Raw genomic sequence first — 21,343 nt, forward strand, 5'->3', positions numbered from 1 at the left:
TACTGAAACTCACTCTGTAGACCAGGCTGGCTTCAAACTCTTGCCTCTGCTTCCGGAGTACTGGGATTAAAGGCAGATACCATCATGCCTGGCTAGCGCTGACCTTTTCTTTTCTTTTCTCTCTTCTCTTCTCTTCTTCCTTCCTTCCTTTCTTTGAAAGATTTATTTATTGATTATATAAACAGTGCTCTGCCTGCATGTACACCAACACACCAGATTTCATTATAGATTGTTGTGAGCCGCCATGTGGTTGCTGGGAATTGAACTCAGGACCTTTGGAAGAGTAGTCAGTGCTCTTAACCTCTGAGCCATCTCTCCAGCCCTCTTTCTTTCTTTCCTTCTTTCTTTCCTTCTTTCTTTCTTTCTTTCTTTCTTTCTTTCTTTCTTTCTTTCTTTCTTTCTTTCTTTCTTTCTTTCTTTCTTTCTTTCTGAGAGGCAGGGATAGAATTTACCTGTGTAACAACTCTGGCTGTCCTGGAACTCACTCTGTAGACCCTCTGACTCCCAAGTGTTAAGATTAAAGGCATGCGCCACCACTGCCCAGTGGCTATGACATTTTTAAACAATGTGTTTTAGTAGAGTCTTGGGAGTTTTTCAAATTTTTATCTTATTGTTAATATCAGTATATAATGTATATGTTAGATATCATTATGGCAAAAAAAAAAAAAAAAAAAAAAAAAAAAGAAATAGTAGAGCCTGGGGATTTTAAGGAAGTCCAGGGTTTTTAACAGAGTCAGAGAGGGGTGTTAGTATAGATACTCCCTTAAGCACAGGGCAGTGTCCTAATGAAGCCTGGCCTCTTTGCTTAGTAGTAAATAGATCTGACACAGGCAGCTTATAGAAATGCAGAGTCTGTGGCCATTCTTTGTTGGAACCATGTTTCCGGCTGACCAAATGCAGGTGCAGAGGGAGGTTCCAGAGCTCATGAGAGTGAGCCCGTGCAGATGGTCCCCAGATTCCAGGACCCGTGAGAGTGAGCCCATGCAGACGTCCTGAGCCATGCTGATCTCTCTCCTTTTCCTTGTTTGTACTTTCTGAGTCCCCTGCAGATCAAAATGTCAAGACAATGACTTTCTCACGTGGTTTTCTTGAAAACTGGCATCCTATTAGATGGTGGGTTTTCATGTCGTACAGCGCCTCAGGGAGGCTGATGTTCCTTGTGACACAGAAGACAGTTTGATGGGTTTGTTTCACAGTAGAGCCCTTTCCCCTCAGGGCTCCCATGCGTTTCTCTCCAGATATGACTGTCAGCGGTGCCCGACAGTTTATGTTGACCTTCAGCAGGATTGTGACGGTTCACTGGAGATAAGGAAGAGTGGTGTGGGTGCACCGTGTGTGTGTGTGTGTGTGTGTGTGTGTGTGTGTGTGTACACGTACACGTGGGGGGTATTGTATGCATGTATATATATGTGTGTGTGTGTACCTGGGGTGTTGTATGCATGTATATATGCATGTGTGTATTTGTGTACACGTGGAGGGTATTGTATGCATGTATATGTGTGTGTGTGTGTGTGTGTGTGTGTACACATGGTGGGCGTTATATGTACGTATATTGTGTATGGAAGCCAGAGATAGACATCAGGTGGCTCCTTCAGCCTCTTTCCTTTTTATTTTTTTGATACAAGATGTCTCGTTGAGCCTGGAACTCACCAACTTGCCTAGACTGGCAAGCCAATAAGGTCCAGTGATCCTCCTGCCTCCGCCTCCCCAGCACCAGGACTGCAGGAGTGTGCAGTGGGACCAGACTTTCACAAAAACAGAACGATAGCCAAGCAACAAAAACAACCAAAAAACCAAAAGAAAAACCTGGATAAAAACAGAGTTCCAAACTCATATCCTCATGCTTGCCTAACAGGGCTTTCCAGCCCAGAAATCTGATATTTTCAAATCCACAGAGCCATTTTTTGCTATTCGAAAAGATCCTAAGACATTTAGAAACTATAGTAATCTGTAGAAAGAAGGTACATAAAACCAATGCTGTGATTTTAATTATTTCTGTATAACTTGATTTGTGAGCAGAGGGAGTAACTATTTCTTTATCTTTCTCCCTTTCAGGCCATCCACTGCAGGGCCATCCTGCCATGCCAAGACACTCCTTCTGTGAAGTTAACCTACACTGCAGAGGTAAGCATCAGAAATGAAAACTGAATTAAATAAATACCTGTGGGGTAAACGATAAGTGGGGACAAGTCAAGTCTCAGAGATAGAAATATTTTACTTACTGTGTTTCTACTGAGCCTGTGGACCTTATTTTGAATCTCTAATAAAAAGGTAGTTTTAGCCGGGCATGGTGGCACACGCCTTTAATCCTAGCACTTGGGAGGCAGAGGCAGGTGGGTTGCTGTGAGTTCGAGGCCAGCCTGGCCTACAAAGGGAGTCCAGGACAGCCAGGGCTACACAGAGAAACCCTGTCTTGAAAAACAAAACAAACAAACGAAAAAGGTAGTTTTAAACAGTGTAAGTGTGAAAAAAGGAACTTATACTACTCTCATTTTTAAAAAATTTATCTATTTATGTATTTTGTGTGCATGAGTGCTCTGTCTTCATGAATACCAGAAAGGGCATCAGATCCCATCACAGATGGTTGTGAGCCATCATGTGGTTGCTGGGGGTTGAACTCAGGACTTTTCTAAGAGCAGCTAGTGTTCTTAACCATTGAGCCATCTCTCCAGCCCCTACTCTTCTCATTTTTAAGAAGAAACTAAAATTCTAGATCTGAAGATAAGAATTTGAGACCATTCCCCCTCCCCAAAGCACACTCTGCAGCCATGACGCCAGTGTGCAGATGCCTCGGGCAGCATCTTGTGAGTGTCCAGTTTTGCTCTGTCACCGGTGCTGTTAATCCTTTTCATGGAGTTGGATTACAGTTAATGAACACTGCTCCAGAGCCCGAGTCTCCTTAGACCGAGCTAATAAAACAAAGACCAGGGTTTATTCATGGGAGCTGCTTCGTTCTCCAGTCTCTCTGTGGCACACACATAACCTTTTTAATGCCGTCGACTAATATGCTCGCAGTTATGGGACCTTCTACTTACGGAACCGAATTGTGTGACCTTAGCAAGTCTGAATGACCTTGCACCACAGGTGCCTGTTAGTGTCTGAGTGCTGCTGTTGTCCCATGAGTGCATCATTACCTAAATGATGAGAGGAGACGAAACTGACCTCTGTTGATTGACTCTGGTTCCAGAGCTCTATCCTGTGCCTGATTGTAGTTGGGAGGCCTGATCCAGGCAAGAACAGGCAGGTCAAGTGTGTGCTAGGGCGTGAGCTTGCTGGATCACGAACACTCAGGGTTCCCAGGATTCCAGAGCTAAAGGAACACGTGTCAGTGGACCCTCTGTTTTGTGAATTCCAGAGAAAATTATTCCCCTCAGAAAAAAACAAAACTGACCCAGATCCAGCCAATGGACAGCACATTCTCCACAACTGTGTGGAGAGCAGGGACTGACTCGGACATGAACTCTGGTGCCCCCTATTTGACCACTTCCTCTTGGTGGGGAGACCTGGTGACACTCAGAGGAAGGATAAGCAGGCTACCAGGAAGAGACCTGATAGGCTGTGATCTTATAGTGGGGGACAAGGTCCCCTTCTGTCACAGGCCTAGGGGAGGGGAATAGGATGAAAGAGGGAGGGAGGGGGAATGGGAAGATACAAGTGAAGGGATAACAATTGAAATATAATCCTAATAAATTACTTAAATAAATTTTTAAAAAAAGGAAAAAAAAAACCTGTTCATACCTCCATTTTCCAAATGTAAGATGGCTAAAGCTATATCCCTGCCCTGCCATGAGTATGTCATCTTTTGAGTTTGTTCTGGGCAGGGTAGGGAGGCAGTGGTGGAGGACAGGGGGGGTCAGTTGGTGGCTGCCATGTTCACTCAGGTTGCTGCTGGCCTCTTCTTTTGTATTATTATTTATTCCTTGCAGTACATGTATGCCATGTTTACCATGTTTACCAATATTTGATGGGGAAACTGAGGTCCAACCAACCTACTAAGTTAGTAGGTGGCAAAGCTGGTGCTCTAACGCAGTTTCTCCCTAAACGCTGCTCTTAATGTTCCTGGATGAATGGAAAGAGTCATCAAATCCATTGTTTAAACCGTTTTACATGTTGCTGATCCTATTTGCAAAACTCGTGTGTGTGTGTGTGTGTGTGTGTGTGTGTGTGTGTGTGTGTGTGTGTGTGTGTACGCGCACTTGCGTGCACTTTTTAAGCCCAGAGTGTTTATTGTGTAGATAATCAAGACATTGTGGGGGAAAAATCATTTTACATTTTTAGTTTAAGATGCATAGACCCTTGCTTTATAATTAGAAGTGATTTTTTTCCCCCTTTTGATTAGGTGTCTGTCCCAAAGGAACTCGTGGCTCTCATGAGTGCAATCCGAGATGGAGAATCCCCTGACCCAGAAGACCCTAGCAAGAAGATATACAGATTCAACCAGAGGGTAAGGTCAGATCAGTGTCTAGATTTTGGGTCAGTAGTGAATTTCAAATAACCTACATCTACACAGGGTATCTGGGAAAAAGTGGTAGACTTTTTTTTTTTTTTTTGAGACAGGGTTTCCCTGTGTAGCCTTGGCTGTCCTAGACTCGCTTTGTAGACCAGGCTGGCCTTGAATTTGCAGTGATCCACCTGCCTCTGCCTCCCGAGTGCTGGGATTAAAGGCGTACGCCACCACGCCCTGGCCAAAGCGATAGACTTTTTTCAAGATTTATTTCTTTATTATGTATACAGTGCTTGCCTGCATGACAGAAGAGGGCATTAGGTCACATTATAGATGGTTATGAGCCACCACGTGGTTGCTGGGAATTGAACTCAGGACCTCTGGATGAGCCATCAGCGCTTAACCTCTGAGCCATCTCTCCAGCCGCGATAGACTTTTAAAAGTAGCCTTTCTCTCCTCATTCCTCTTACTTGTGTCCTCCTGGGCAGAGGTTGCTGGGTCGGCACTGCTGGGCTTGCCTCACTGCTCTTCCTAACCCACTTCTAGTAGGCTTCTTGTTCTTTTTTTTTTTGAGACAGGGTTTCTCTGTGTAGCCATAGCTATCTTAGAACTCTCTCTGTAGACCTGGCTGGCCTCGAACTCACAGAGACCCACCTGCCTCTGCCTCCCGAGTGCTGGCATTGAATCCTGGGATTAAAGGAGTGTGCCACCAGTGCCCAGCCCGGCTTCCTGTTCTTTTAAGGCCTCCTCAGCATGCACTCTGGCTGGCTAGAGGATCTGTAAATGGGAACGCTCCCAGAAAAGGAGAAATACCACCCTGTAGGTTAAAATTCTGACAGAGCCGGGCGTTAACTGACCTTGTGTCTTTGTCCTTCAGTGGACAGAGTAGGCCTGTCTCTGTACTCCTGCCTGTGAGATGTGTTGCCTTAATTGTCTACAGCCTCCTCTCGGGACCTGTGCTATTATAGCTTTGGCGTCTACTTATTGCTGGTTTAAAATATAGAGGAATTTAGGAGGGGAAATTGGAAGGGGAGAAATATCTAAAAATATAAGGGGAAAGCCTTTGTGTACTTAGCCCTGACTTTTTTGAAAAAATGCTTAGTGTGCTTAAATTTGTGCAATCCTGTCTTTTGCATGCTGGTAGCTTCCCCTTTGGTAGAATAAAAGGGAAACAGATGTTTTGAAGTAGTTTCTGTATCATAAACGTTGAACTATTTGCCCCTTAAAAGTAGGACTGTTTGAGAAGGACCAAAGGAAAGTAGGTTCATAGTAAAGCTTGGAGATTTAAAAAAGAATTTTATAACTTTACAGCTGAGCTGCCTAGCCGGCACCACTTCTGCCCACTGACGAAGCACGTGCTGTGTGTGTGTTTGTCCCCTCCAGGTTCCCATACCGTGCTACCTGATCGCTTTAGTCGTTGGAGCTCTAGAAAGCAGGTGAGTTTTTGCACAGATTTTGAGATTTATAAAAAGATGAAGCCATAGGCATGAAGCCAAGGCCAGAAGTTGAACTTCTGGCAGGGTTGATGGGTAGAACATTGTGTATTCTCCCGTGATGTCAGGCCAACAGCTCTAGAGAAATTCAGATAGAGTTAAAAATTGTAGATGACAAATCAATTTTGATTAAAAAGTCTTTACCACTGCACCTTAGTTTTTCCGATGTACCATGAGCGTGCTCCCTCTTTAGGCTGAGAGCAGGGCGCTAACGTGGGCTTGAACAAGGCATGTCTCCATTTTCCATTTCTTTCTAGAAGTTATAATCTGCCTCTCCAGCCTCATAGGCAGCTCTGTGAAACAAGATATATAAAGGCCCTTTGACTTTTAGAAATAACACAGAAACATGGTATTTGGACTCAAGTTTTACCAGTAGTGAAATTGCTCTTTTGCTTGGATGGTTCTGTTTTGTAGATAGAGTCTCACTATATAGCTCTGGCTGGCCTGGAACCTGCTGGCTGGCTTTGAACTCACAGAGATCCTCTTGCCTTTGCCTCCCAAGTGCTGTGATTAAAGGTGCGTGCCACTACACCACACCCAGTTTCTTGTTTCAAATTTTTAGCCGTGTATGTATGTATATGTGGCAGGTACACTTATGTGTGTGGGGGTAGTACATGTGCATACTTACGCATGTGTGTTAAAATCCGTGGACAAATTCAAGTGCTTCACTCAGATGCTGCCTGCCTCCTTGGAGACAGCGTCTACTTATTGGCCTGCAGCTCTGCAATTAGAATAAACTGGCTGGCTGGCAAACTTTATGTACTTCTGCGTCTCCACCTCCCCAGTAGCAGGATCCCAAGCGCGCAGCACCACACTCAGCATTTTTACGTGGGTTCCGAGATTTGACTTTGGACCTGTGTGCCCACCGGGCGAGCACTTCTCTGACTGAGCCTGTCTCCTGGGCTCTGCTCTCCTTTCTAAACAACTGAAAGTTAGGATATTTACAATCACCACAGTCTTTTCATTGCAAAAAATGTGCACATGGTAGAGAAGTCAGGCAGCCCAGAGCCAGGCCTTAGCTCCGGTAGTTACTAAATCCATCTTTGGGTAGCTCACTACCTCTGAATTTCATTTCCTTCCTCTGGAAAAGGGAAGAAATGTACCTCAATCAATGATAATGCAGCAGCAGGTGATGGAAGCTGTCAGTGGGTGCCAGGCTAATGCTAATCTCCTTGAGTCCTCAGCTCTGGGGTACCTATGAATGTTGTTTTTTTCTTATTTTATTTGTTCTTCCAAGAGGAAACTGACTCTTCTGAGTTTTTAGTAACTTGCTTGGTCATACACTTAGACCTGGCCAGGCCAGGACCCATGTCTTGTTAATTTTAAGTCCGCGTAGGATGATAACCCTGTGTTGTCCGTCACTGGTTGCATGGAGCCGTTGAGCATTTGAAACACAATTCACCCAAACCACAATGCACTATAAGTAAAAATACAGACGATTGTATGAAAATGTGAGATGTTTCAATATTTTTATCCCGGCTGAGTTTAAATTTTATCCTGACTGAGTTTAAATAATACTTTGGACCTAGTGGTTCAAATAAACATTATTGAAATTAGTTTCGATTATTTTACTTTTTTTTTTTAAAGATTTGTATTTTTTGTACATACAACATGTGTTGTATGTACGCATGTGTGCCTTCCCACCAGAAGAGGGCAGTAGATCTCATTAGAGATGGCTGTGAGCCACCATGTGGTTGCTGGGAATTAAACTCAGGACCTCTGGAAGAGCAGAAAGTGCTCTTAACCTCTGAGCCATCTCTCCAGGCCCCCCGCCCCCTTTTTAAAAATATGGCTATCAGAAAATTCCAAATTCCATCGTAATGTGTGTGCTTTTGTGATCCTTCCTAAGTTTCTGTTGGGTGGCCCTCACAGCTTATAGTCTGCGGACTGTAATCTGGTAGTTCACAGAAATGCAGATCTGGGTAAAGGCTCTTGTAGTCAAGCCTTGCAGTCTTGAGTTTGGTTCCCCGAAGCCCACACAGGGGTAGACAGAGAAATCCTACTCTTCAAAGTTGCCCTCTGATCACCATGTGTGCATTATGACATGTGCCCCTCTACAGAACACACACACACACACACACACCCTATATATATAATTTTAAAAGTTAAAAGAAAGAAAATAAAATGATTGGGCCCTCTCTCAAGCCTTCTAAATCAAAATTTATATTTTAATGAATTTTCTTGATACACACTCTACACAGTTAAAGTTTAGAAGGAATGTCCTAGAGATTGTGTCTCTGGGGCAGAGTAACACGGCAAAATAAAGGGATGACACATCTTTATATTTATGACTTCTTTTTTTTTTTTTTACAATTATTGTGAAAACCACATGAATTTTACAGTGTTGGCCACTTTAAAGAAGCGCCCAGTGGTGTAAAATATAGCTACCTTGTTGTGAAACAGATCTGTCAAACTTCACCTTGCCAGACCTGAAACCCCATACCCCTTAAAACCCTGTACCCCTTAAGCATCTCTACCCCACCCCAGTCCTTGGTAACCACTGTTCTGCTTCTGTGCCTACAATCTGACCCTGTTAGTTACTTCACATAAATAGAATCATGCAGCACGTGCCTTTTGCTGACCAGTTTATTTCATTAAGCATAGTGCTTATGAGGACATTGAGCTGTGTTACATGGTGTAACAGGACTTCTTGTTTTTTCCACTGATTTATTACGTGTGTGTCCAGCATAACCAAGTGTGTATCCATCCCTATCCTGGGATTTTCTTGTTCAGTCTCTGACTGGGTTTCTGCATTGTAAGATTGAGAGAGGAGCCTGTATTCCCAGAGGTCTTAGCACAGAGCCAGGAAGCGAACCTTCAGGGGGACTTCATGCCTCTGGTTTCCTTTAACTGCATTCCACAGAGATATATGGCTGTGTGTTTAACAGCAGATTTGCTCTTTCAAGCTATCTGGCCTTATCCCTCCCTGACAGCACATGGCCAGTCTAGTCTTGCTTTATTTTTATTTTTTATTTTTTGTTTGTTTGTTTGGTTTTTCAAGACAGGGTTTCTCTGTGTAGCCTTGGCTATCCTGGACTCACTTTGTAGACCAGGCTGGCCTCGAACTCACAGCGATCCACCTGCCTCTGCCTCCCGAGTGCTGGGATTAAAGACATGCGCCACCACCGCCCGGCCCAGTCTTACTTTATAAGGGCTGGTTATTACAACATACCTAGGTTCCTTGTTAGACCCAGGTGAGTCATTTGACTTGAATTTCTTTTTTATGAAGCTTTTTCCATTTTGCAGGCAAATTGGCCCAAGAACTCTGGTGTGGTCTGAGAAAGAGCAGGTGGAAAAATCTGCTTATGAATTTTCTGAGGTTGGTCATGCATCCCCCTTCCTAGTAATTATGACAAATGTCGGATTTAAGGTTTGAGAGTGAAGCAGTAGCTTTCAGCAATGGTTCAAGCACACGTTGTGCAGTTTATCATTTCAAAGAATATGTTTAACTTGCAACCTTCACAGAAAGCTATTTGCACCCTTAAGAAATTACTAGTATAATCACTAAGAGGAGATATGCATGCATTCATTCTTTTTTCCAGACTGAATCTATGCTTAAGATTGCGGAAGATCTGGGAGGGCCCTATGTGTGGGGGCAGTACGACCTATTGGTCCTGCCCCCGTCCTTCCCTTACGGCGGCATGGAGAACCCTTGTCTCACATTCGTAACTCCTACTCTGTTGGTAAGAAATAGTTCTTCATTTGCAGTGGAGGTCCCAAAAACAAACCTAGGGGAAGAGCTGGGGCATAGCTCAGTGAGTAAAAGTGCACACTGCACAGTTCTGAGGACTTGAGTTTGACTCCTCACCCCCCACCCCAGACCAATGTCAAAAGGCTGGGCGTGGCTGTACACACTTGTAATCCTGGCCTGGGGAGGTGAAGACAGGTAGGTCCTTGTCACTCACTGGCCAGTCGCCCTAGGCTTCTTGATGAGCTTCAGGCCAATGAGAGATGCTGTCTCAAAATCCAAGGAGGGCAGTACATGAGGAATGGCAGCTAAGGTTGTCCCTCTGGGTTCCATGTAGTCACACACTCACAGACACACACACAGACAGACAGACACACACACCACATGAATACATAGCTATAGACGCACACACACCATACACACATGGAAAAAAAAAAAACAGAAGGGAAAGAAAATGATAGATAAGCAAGATGGAACTAGGGAAGCGGTCCCTGGATTTACAGAGAAGCCTGTTGGTCCTTCTCTGATTAGGGAAGGAAAGAGGAGTGCTCTTTTTGCCTCCTTGGTCTCTCTTGAAGCTTTTGAAGCATCACAGTAGACATACGATGGCCCATAGGCCAGGCCTGAGATGGAAAGTTGGTGTCCTCCAGCCTGTCCTCTGATGATGGAAATACTAAGATATTTTCTCTTTTGTAGGCAGGTGACAAGTCACTCTCCAATGTAAGTGAAAATTTCTTGTTACAGTCTTAACCCTCAAGAAGTTGTTAAAATGCCCACTGTGTTGCTAGGAAGATATTATTTGTAAAAGAAAACTGGGGTTATCTCTTACGACTTTAGTGATTAGATATAATAGATTAAAGAAAAATTTGGATGCCGGGCGTGGTGGCGCATGCCTTTAATCCCAGCACTCGGGAGGCAGAGGCAGGCGGATCGCTGTGAGTTCGAGGCCAGCCTGGTCTACAAAGCGAGTCCAGGACAGCCAAGGCTGCACAGAGAGACCCTGTCTCGAAAACCAAAAAAAAAAAAAAAAAAAAAAAAAAAAAAAAAAAAAAAAGAAAAATTTGGCCAACTATAATTGATAAGTGATTATAAAAACAAATATTGTTATTTTCTGTATATGAAATATTTTAATTGACTTACATGTTCATTTAATTTAATGTTTTCTATGTGTTTTTCTTAGTGGTAGTTGTTTCTAACCCTTTAAAGTACTTTATGTATTTTTGGTCTTTGATTGAGTTTTATCTTTCCCCTGAAATAAGTGACTTTTGAATATGTTTTTAAAAACGTCAAGTCGTGAAGTTAAGAGAAAGTATTAAGTAAGTCGTGTTATAGGATGTAATAACAGATCTGATCACTAATTATTTAACACTGTCCCCTCAGGTTATTGCTCACGAAATATCTCATAGCTGGACAGGAAACCTAGTGACTAACAAAACTTGGGATCACTTTTGGTATGCTTTTTTTCTTTTTTCTTTCTTTTCTGTATTGGTTGCCCTTGACTTTTCTCCCCCCCACCCCCCCCCCCCAGCCACCACTCTGTTTCCTATGCATATCTTTCTCTTCCTTATGGCCACTGTGATACACAGAGTGTTAAAAGATCCTGCCACACTTGTCACAGTGGTACGGGCTAGGCAGGCAGTTTATGCTGACGTTGCCTCATTTTAACACATGAACTCAGTTAAAGCGAAATTGCCACTTAGTTTTCTCTGCTGCCACCTGCTGGGCTGGGCTTGCTGTTGTCTTAGCTGACTGCCTAGGCTCCTCTAGGACGCAGCGGCTGGATGTAGAGGCCATGCTGCATAGCCAACTGCTCAACTCTCTCGGGAAGATCAAAAAGAAACTCTCTGCTTGGCTAAACTGCCATGTCCTCTCTGCTGGGACGGTACCCATTTTCTGTTCCTTTTCAGGTTAAACGAAGGTCATACTGTGTATTTAGAGCGCCACATCTGCGGACGGTTGTTTGGGGAGAAGTTCAGACACTTCCATGCTTTGGGAGGATGGGGAGAGCTGCAGAATACGGTAAGTAGGGTGGGCCCTTAGAAGCGTTCGCCCAGCGATGTACAGTCAATACGAAAGCCACAGTACAGGCATGAAGTGTGGAGCAGGTGCCATGTAATAGTGTGTTGACATATGTCACTCATGACCGTGTTTTAAACGGGGAGCTGAGGGACACTCAAGTTCTTTGCTGTTCACACAGCTGATTATTTCATTGGATTTTATGTGAAATACTTGTGATTTTTTTTGTTTGGTTGGTTTTTGAGATTATTTGTGTTTCTCTGTGTGGGCCTGGCTCTCCTGGAACTCATTCTGTAGAACAGGCTGGCTTCGAACTCACAGAGATCTCTGCCTCTGCCTCTTGAGTGTTGGGATTAAAAGACACCAACCACCTGGCCCTGATACTTACGATTTTGTTGTTGTTGTTGTTTTTTATTTATTCAAGACAGGGTTTCTCTGTGTAGCCTTGGCTGGCCTGGACTTACTTTGTAGACCAGGCTGGCCTCAAACTCACAGAGATCTGCCTGCCTCTGCCTTTCTGAGTGCTGGGATTACAGACGTATGCCATTGTGCCTGCACGGCTGATACTTGTAAAATTTTAAATGCTGTCTCCTGTAGCTCAGATAGTAAATCATCTCTGTAGGTTTTGTTTTGTTTTGTTTTGTTTGTCAAAGTAAAGCCTGTTATGAGCAAGAAATATCAGACAGATACCTACTTCCCATTCTTATAGTTAGACGCCATGAGTGATGGCGCCATACTGTTTCTGTAAGTGGAAAATTCTAGAAACCGTTACACCCCTGAGTGAAGTAGAACCTCGTTGCCAGCTTGCTGGCACAGTAACAGTGTTCCTTCTGGGGGAACGCTCTTCTTTTTTCATTGGGTTGCAGATAAAAACTTTTGGGGAGACCCACCCCTTCACCAAGCTCGTGGTTGACCTCAAGGATGTGGACCCCGACGTGGCCTATTCCTCCATTCCCTATGAGAAGGGCTTTGCGCTGCTCTTCTACCTCGAACAGCTCCTCGGCGGACCAGGTAAGTGGCCGGCGTTGTCTGGTTGTTGGTTTCCGTTTGTTTGTTTGGTGTTTGTTTTTGTTTTGCTTTTCTGTTGGAGGGTGGTAAGAAGAGCAGAGGTGAACTGTAAACTGTTTGTGTTTTATACATCCATTTTATTTATTCTGGTGGAGACATCCGTATTGCTGTCTTTATATCCACCGAACTCTACCCCACCCCTTAACCTACATAATGTGGCTTGGCTTTTCTTCTTCTTTTTTTTTTTAAATCCCATTATACTTTAAGAATTAGAGTAATAGGCCGGGTGTGGTGGCACACGCCTTTTAATCCCAGCACTAGGGCAGGTGGATTGCTGTGAGTTTGAGGCCAGCCTGGTCTACAGAGCGAGTCCAGGATGGCCAAGATAACATAGAGAAACCCTGTCTTGAAACCGCACCCCCCCACCACCAAAAAAAAGACAAAAAAAAAGAAAAGAATAAGAGTAATAGCATATATCCATAGACAAACTTGCTATACCCCAGAAGTTTGTGACTGACAGGTGAGAGCTCCCCCACCCCTTCCAGCCCCAGGATCACCCCGTTAACACTTTGATGTGTGTGCCTCCAGATCTTATTCCAGGTGCAGGTAAACAGTCAATCACACACGTACACTGATTTTCAAGAACAAAATTAGGGACCCTGTAGCTGCTCGCTCTTACCTGTGGGTTCACGTCCCACCACTGCAGTTGCAACGGCCACTGCAATTCTCTTTTTCCTTCTTCAAGACTCCATGGATCTCAAGGTCTCAAGATCTCACCGTAGTAAGCTGCCTCCTTAGCGTGATCGTTAACAACTTCGGCACGCTATTTCCCCCCCTCCCGTAGTAATTCAGGACTCTCACCTCTTCAACTTCAAGGCTCCACTTCAGAATATCTAAGTTGCCAGTGTCGTGTCTTGCACCCTGTGGCCTTCAGCAAGTACGACAAATGTTCCTCGATATCTCAGCCTGGCACTTGAGACCCGGAGTGGCTTTAATGGCTTCCAGTGTTTGGAGAGAGATCCCACCCATGTGGCTTTTATCAGTGTATTGTAATGAGTCTGCTTCCTCACTAGTTGCTGTTATTAACCTCTTCATGCCCCATGTAGGAGTTAAATTTTACACAGGCCTGTCCATAGGGAAAAGAGCAGTACGGCAGGGTTTGGCAGTATGCACCGTGTTGTGCATCTGTTGGAGCCTTGGCACATATGAGCCCCCACCCCCCCCCAACCCCCAGGCAAGAGAGCTTGAGTGGCCTCCATGTCTGTGCTGTGTCTGTGTCCTACTTTTGTAAGCTCGATATTCTGCGTGCTCGTAGTCAGTACACGTGATGCCGTCTCATTTCTTTCAGTGCTATGACAGCATTTTCTTACATAGATGTGCTGAGTTGACGTGACCTCATCCTGGTGGCTTGGAGGTTCCCCTTGTTGATTGACTTGGAAGGCACCTCCCCTTCCACTCTGCCTGTTCTCATGAGGGTGATTGCTCTGTGTCTTCATTATGTCAGCCTGGCTGGAAGGAGGGCTCCAACACCTGTCCTGCATCAACTCACATGGACTTGAAAGGCCCAGCTTGAGACCAACTCCTTTCCAGAACATTCATTCCCCGTCAAACGCTCTCCTTGGCCCTTTTGAGTGTCCTCTGTTGTCTGTGGTTAGCAGAACAATGTAAACCACAAAAAAAAAAAAAAAAAAAAAAAAGGTCAAAGAGTTGCCTTTCTGTGAAAACTGACTCCTTTTCTTTTAAATGTTTTTATTCCTAGAGGTGTTCCTAGGATTCTTAAAGGCTTATGTTGAGAACTTTTCCTACAAGAGTGTGACCACGGACGACTGGAAGAGCTTCCTATATTCCCACTTTAAAGATAAGGTCGGCTTTAATTCTTCTTATCTTTTCATGTGCAGTATAACCCTATGAACTACCGGTTAGGCTGCCTGAATTACTTAATCTTAAGTATTGGCTCAGAATTTGCTGTAAGACTCGGTTTACCTATTTTAATTCTCTTTCCGAGCACTAGTAATGACTATGAGTTTGTATGTTAATTAGCTGGATTTTATACATGTCAAGATGTCACGTTTTTACTCCAGAAATAGGCACAACAATGATCTGCTGCTGAATGTAAATTTTAAAAAGCAGCGAGATTTAGGAACTATCTTCATGTGGCAGAGTAGAGGAAACTGTGTGTTTGACCACTCACAAGTTTGCTTTCAGTTGCTCGCATCTTCCTTAGGACCTCAGGGAAAGTCATCCTGTCACAAGCTTGGTGTGTTTCCTTTTCGCAGGTGGATCTTCTTAATCAAGTCGATTGGAACGCCTGGCTCCATTCCCCTGGGCTGCCTCCTGTCAAACCCAAGTGCGTAATCACCTTTCCTCCCAGTCAAGGGTAGTCAGCCTTTTTGTTTGTTTTTGTTTTTTTGAGACAGGGTTTCTCTGTATAGTCCTGGCTGTCCTGAGTTCCTCTGTAGACTGGCTTCGAACTCACGAAGATCCTCCTGCCTGTGCTGGGATCAAAGGTGTGCACCACCAAACAGCGAGCATTCGACCTTTTATTATTGCTACACAGCGTACCCATCTACAGACGTGTTGGGATGTGTATATAGGCATCTCAGGACATGAGGCCCAAGGGCTGCAGGCTGGACACACCTAGCCTTAGCCCTCTCAGAGTACCCAGAAGAACTGTGTGCTTTTCTTAAACTGTTGCCAGTCAGTGAAGAGAGCAAAGGGTTTAGGTTTCTAGACTTTTCCCCTGAAGCCAAATTCCATTTCCATGGTTTACAGACACATCTGTTGAGCTGATCGCAAGTCTTACTGAGAGCCTTGTTTCCACACGAGGGTGACAAGGGACTCAGGGAAAAGTAAGCTGTTTTCTCTTTTTAAAGCTTATATGAAGGCTAGGCATGATAGCGACCTCTGACCCCAGCCCTCGGAAGGAGGAGGCAGGAGGGTTATGAGCCCAGGGTGAATTAGGGTGGCATAGCAAGCCTGTCCTAAAATACACAGACACAGACACACGCACACGCACACACACACACACACACAGACATACACACACAGTTTCTCTCACATACACACACACACTTTTTCAGTAAGAAAAATGGCATTTAACTATTGTATAATATGTATCAATATTATATTAAGCCTTATGCTAGTTCCAGAAGTGGCAATTTAGGGTCACCTGACCAAAGTGCCCTAAACTGCATGACTCATAAACAGTAAGCCTTGAAGCCCTGGAGCCTTACCTAGCCTGTCTTTTCAACTGAACCCCTTCCTGGAGTCAGGGCGCTGCACTCTAGATTTCCGGCTTCGTGCAGGGATGCTGCTCCGCCACGCTGCCACTCTTGGTTGTCCTCCCTTCGGATCACGCAGAGTCCTTACCAGCTGCTCTCCCACTAAACGGCACTGAGGCACAGGGTGGGCATCAGAAGGTGATGTAGAAAAGGACACTGTGGCCATAGGTGTTGGAGCAGCCTCCTGAGGGTCCGGGCTGAGGAGGAGTGGTTAGGCCACTGGGCGTGTGGTCAGGAGAGATGTGCTGACTCCTAATCCTGATTCCTACACTGTTCTCCACGTTCTCGTGCATTTAAATGCCCCCCCCTCTGTCCCCCGTCCCCCTACTCCCTGGGGCTCATCTGTTCCTCTCCATTTCCTGCACTTCCACTAGCATTCACTGCCACATTGGCTCTTCCTCCGGGAAGACTGCCCTGGCCTCCGAGCTTTGCACCTCCATGTTCTCTGGCCTCATGCTGCACCAGTCCCTATAGAGAGCTGGAGTCAGCATTTGACAACACAGGAGGCAGAGGCAGGCGGATCTCTGAGTTGGAAGCCAGCTTAGTCTGATGGGTTCCAGGACAGCCAAGGCTACATAATAGAGAGACCCTGTCACAAAAATGGATGGTAGATAGGTAGATGGGTAGATAGAAAGATAGATAGATAGATAGATAGATAGATAGATAGATAGATAGAGGTAGATACAGACAGACAAGCAGAAACAAAATTCTGCAGCTGTGCCAATCTGTCATCCCGTTAGCCATCTTCCCTGATGCTCCTCTACTCTTGGACTGAAGCCAAATCCTTCCTTTCCCTTCCACTCCCTCTGGTCTGCTCTGCTCTGGTCAGACTCTCCACCCTCATCCAAGTTTAGCACCCAAGCACACGCCCCTCCTACATAGGTAATTCCAACCTCAGCTTAGGAACCACTTCCTCTTGGAGGCGTCTCCTAACCTCTCTGTGCCGGTCAGACCTTGCATGTGAGTTTCCTGGTACTCTGGTCTGCAGTTTCACGTTTACTTGTGCAACTGGACATTTGTCCTTTTGCATCACTGTACACACCATGAGAGCACGGCTAGGATCTGGTTTGCACATTGCTTTTCCCAGGGCGCGCGTGCGTATGTCTGTGTGTGTGTGTGTGTGTGTGTGTGTGTGTGTTTGTGTGTGTGTGTGTGTGTGCGTGAGAGAGAGAGAGAGAGAGAGAGAGAGAGAGAGAGAGAGAGAGAGAGAGATATTTAGTCCATTCAACCTCACTTAGAAAGAAATTTCAGAACACTAAAAGACACCAACCAAATCCTTCCCACTGTCCTGGTGTTTAAGAAATCAGAGCTTGAATAAAATAAAATTAAACAAAAAAGAAAAAGAAATCAGAGCTTGGCTGGGCGTGGTGGTGCACACCTTTAATCCCAGCACTCAGGAGGCAGAGGCAGGCAGATTACTGTGAGTTCAAGGCCAGCCTGGTCTACAAAGGGAGTCCAGGACAGCCAAAGCTACACAGAAAGACCCTGTCTCAAAAAACCAAAAAAAAAAAAAAGAGCAGTCTGACATCTGCATGGAGATCAAGCGGCTGCTTGGCCCCAGTGTTACTCAGCTGCCTCAGCTGGACAAAATTCCCAGCATGACTTGAGAAGACTCGGTTCGGCTCCTGTTTCTGTCTGTGGTCACATTAGCCTGTGATGAAGCAGAACCCAGGGAAGGTGGCGGGGAGGGGATAGGCAGAGAGCGAGACAGAGACCCACTTCCGAGTAGGCCTCCCCTCCTGGCAGCCCATTCATTTATGGATGAAGTTATTGTCCATTCACCTCTGAGTAGCACCCCAGCTGAAGACCGAGCCTTCGACACATGGGGCTCTGGAGTTCTCCTCAGATTCAAACTGAAGAGCATTTGGGATGTACTTACTGCCAGGGTCCAAGTGCAGCAAGTTACACTTACTGCTGAACCTGCCTTGAAGAGAATTGTGAATGGCATCCCTGTTTGCTCCCTAGGAAAAGAATAAAACAATAACAGTAAAAAGAGGCAGACCCTACCTGCTAGCATCCCTCGTCACTGACCCCAAGTTCCCACTTCCGGAAACAGGGATCATGACTTCTAATAGCATAAGGGTTAACATAAAATTGATATGTATTATATCTCGTCACTGATGCGCATTTCACAGCAAGTTGGGAGCACACACATCCCAGCATAGCTTGTTTTGCTTAACGATTAATCCCACCTCTATAAAGAAAGGAATGGGGTTATCACACGGTGACTTTGGACTCTCAAGCCTGGCATATGGAACAGTGCCTGTCACCTAGCCTGCTTGTAGATTGTCTGGGTGATGAAACGTTTGGAACAACCCAAAGTAAAATCCTTGAGAGTGAGGGTTGATGTTCTCCATGCTGCCGTGAGTGGCTGGAGTCCTCCTTGGGTGCCTGACAGTTGTGCTGGGATGCTTGTGTTCTCTATGAAGGGCAGCCAGAAGCTTTATTTAATGTCACATCCAGGGTGTGGTACCCATTTGGATTTGGTTCTTAAATGAGTCAAGCAGTCTTCTTAATTCTGACACTTAGGAGCTCTTTTTAAAAAAGATTTATTTATTTATGTATGCAGCATTCTGCCTGCATGTACACCTGCACACCAGAAGAGGACACCAGATCTCATTATAGATGGTCGTGAGCCACCATGTGGTTGCTGGTATTGAACTCAGGACCTTTGGAAGAATAGACAGTGCTCCTAACCTCTGAGCCATCTCTCCGGGCCCACTTAGGAGCTTTTTATCTTTAAAGAAATTGAAATTTTAAAGTACATATTATATAGCATAAAAGTGTGCTTACGGGAAAGGATATGTTTATATAAAGTATAACCTTGAATATCTTTTCGTTTTCGCAGTTATGACATGACTCTGACAAATGCTTGCATCGCCTTAAGCCAAAGATGGGTCACTGTAAGTAGTGATGGATGATTTTCCTCTCTTTTCTGATTTGTACAAAGATGCCTCTGTTTGTGGGGGGCGGGTAGTTTAAACGGTGACTAGTTGTGTTTGTAAGTTGTTTCCTTGGGATGATACTGTCTTCACCCCCCCCCCCCCCCCCCATCACTCATAAGATGTGCTTCACACACATGTACCTGTATGCCTATAGGTAAACCTAAATGGTCATGAGTCAGTGTGTAAGGCCAACTATGGAACGGGAGGAACTGAGGGCTTGCTGGCTGCTGCCTCTGTTCACTGCTACAGAACTTCCTAAGGAGGAGTTTCCTTGCATACGGACTAAAACCAGGGAAGCCAGACTGGGCATGTTCCCCTGGATGAGTCTGGATAGACAATAAGAGACAACTTAGTTGCTTTATCTTGACAGTTGCAGCAAATGTTAGTGTTGCTCTCTGAAATCTGTCTCTCAGGTGTGCTTGGCCAGTCTCTTGTCAATCTTTCATATGCAGACTGCTGAGCTTCACGGTATAAAAGAAACAGAGATGGACTTGCCTTTGGAGAAATGAAAGAAATGGTAGTTTAATGAAAGAAATTAGATTTATGCATAATTTACTTTTATGTTGAGCAGTGAGCTTTCCTAAAATCCAACTTGGAACCTGTTTCAAGTCGTTTACTGGAGTTGGGGGTACTGGTGACTGAACCCAGGGTAGGTAAGCATTTCAGGTACTGGGAGAAAACAGACACAAGAAAAAGAGCAAAGCAAGAGCTATAAGGCAGGAACTAGAAGCCAGCATCCAGTGAAAAATCCTTTAACTTAGCCCACTTCCTGACACATCTGTGACCCCAGCACGCAGGCACAGAGGCAGGAGGGTTGTGAATGCAGAGCCAACCACATCCTGAAACCTTGTCAAAAAAGAGAGGACAGAAAGAAGGAAGGGAGGAGGTGGCATTTAAAACACTGTAAGCTGTAAGTTGTTTGGAGTCATACATTTGAGTTTAGGTCCACCACCTTGTGTCTTGGCTTTGGCTTGTTTGTGGCTCTGCCTGCTGCCCATCTAAGGAAAGCTGTGGGAATGAAGCCTTCCCCATAGCTGCCTTTCAGAGAGCTGTTTGTTGTGTACACCTGCACCTTGGCTGTGGATATTTTATGTGGAGTGGCGTTGGAGTCGGCCTGGAAGGATCGTTTAATAGTAGGCTTTCTTTAGTGCCGCCAGAGACTTAATTACCTATATTCAAGGAGAGAAACCTGGTTGCACCCTTCGGCACACGAGCCTCGAGTTTTTCGCTCGTCTTTCGTAGCTCATAGATTTCTGTAGCCCGAGTATCCTGGAACCCTCTTAGTAAGTGTGAAGAGTTCCTGCCGCGGATCAGGGAAAGGCAGATGCTTATAAACAGCTCAGTTAGCAGAGGGAGCAGGCGGAGTTGCTAACACTGAGGATGTTAACTGTGAATGTGCTTTTCTTGGTTGTTTTTCCCAAATAGTAAAGGAGTGTGTGTGTGTGTGTGTGTGTGTGTGTGTGTGTGTGTGTGTGTGTGTGTGTGTGTGTGTATGTATGTGTCTAATATGTGTATGTATGTAAATACTCATATAGAAGGTCTGGGGAGGTGGCCCAATGGCTAAAGCACTTCCTGATCAACTTTGAGGCCTGCAATATGGATGCCCAGCATCCACCTAAAGAGGCAGGCAGGCATGGTGGCCTGCTCCTGTAATCTGAGAGCTCAGCAGGCAGACGCAGGGGGCTCCCCAGGACAAGCTGGTTACCTAGGCTACCGAGTTGGGACTCCAAGTTCGAAGAGAGAACACGTCTCAGAAAAGCGGAGAGTCAGCAAGTTAGATGCCCAGGGCCAACCTCTGGCCTCCACGTGCATGTGCACACAGGTTCCACGCATGCACGCGCACACACATAAAAGACAGTGATGTCATAAGAACCATCTGTAAAGCTGTGGTTGTGTGCCCCGTGTATGAGAGGCGGAGCCATCCCAGAGTCCATAGAGTACCTGCCCCATTCTTATTTGGCTTATATAAGGTGCCTCCTCCATACTGAATTAACTTATGGGTCTTTATGTACTGTTTCTTTGCTTTGGAAATCACTGTATCTCTAATGCTTCAAACAACATCCGAAAAGCAAAGGAGGGCGCGTGTCCCTGCGTTCTTATGGTGTGAGTGGCCTGCCTTTTCCTAAATAACATAGGTTTTAGGAATCATCCGCCTCCAAAGTCATCGGCTTACGCAAGCTCAGCTGTAAATTTATTTGTTTTTCTTCATTTTTCCTTTTATGTCAGACTTACCAACATTATGAAATTTTACACCTGGACAGAAAATAACCCTGTAATGCTTATTCCAGGCCAAAGAGGAGGATTTAAATTCCTTTAGTGCCGCAGACCTGAAGGACCTCTCGTCCCATCAGCTCAATGAGTTCCTAGCACAGGTGCTGCAGAAGGTAAGGACCAGCTCCCAGCGCTGGAGATCAGGGTAGATGCATAGCGTGTGGTGTCCCTCAGTGCAGGGGGGAAAATCAATGAAA

The 21,343-nt window shown here is 45.1% G+C and overlaps 1 protein-coding gene across 2 annotated transcripts in view; it reads left to right on the forward strand.

Annotated features, from left to right (window-relative positions):
• The window catches only part of Lta4h (leukotriene A4 hydrolase), a 34,738-nt gene that overhangs the window by 8,793 nt on the left and 4,602 nt on the right, over positions 1-21,343 (forward strand). For both annotated transcript variants that reach the window (XM_051172805.1, XM_051172806.1), the window contains exons 4-16: positions 2,056-2,124; positions 4,340-4,444; positions 5,828-5,880; positions 9,184-9,256; positions 9,480-9,620; positions 10,322-10,345; positions 11,006-11,076; positions 11,533-11,644; positions 12,508-12,652; positions 14,409-14,512; positions 14,926-14,996; positions 18,779-18,833; positions 21,164-21,259. In XM_051172805.1, the coding sequence (XP_051028762.1) occupies positions 2,056-2,124; positions 4,340-4,444; positions 5,828-5,880; positions 9,184-9,256; positions 9,480-9,620; positions 10,322-10,345; positions 11,006-11,076; positions 11,533-11,644; positions 12,508-12,652; positions 14,409-14,512; positions 14,926-14,996; positions 18,779-18,833; positions 21,164-21,259 (1,119 nt within the window). The remainder of the gene's footprint in view (positions 1-2,055; positions 2,125-4,339; positions 4,445-5,827; positions 5,881-9,183; positions 9,257-9,479; positions 9,621-10,321; positions 10,346-11,005; positions 11,077-11,532; positions 11,645-12,507; positions 12,653-14,408; positions 14,513-14,925; positions 14,997-18,778; positions 18,834-21,163; positions 21,260-21,343) is intronic.

The sequence above is a fragment of the Acomys russatus genome, chromosome 31 (assembly GCF_903995435.1).
Source record: "Acomys russatus chromosome 31, mAcoRus1.1, whole genome shotgun sequence".
In the NCBI taxonomy this organism is placed as follows: Eukaryota; Metazoa; Chordata; class Mammalia; order Rodentia; family Muridae; genus Acomys; species Acomys russatus.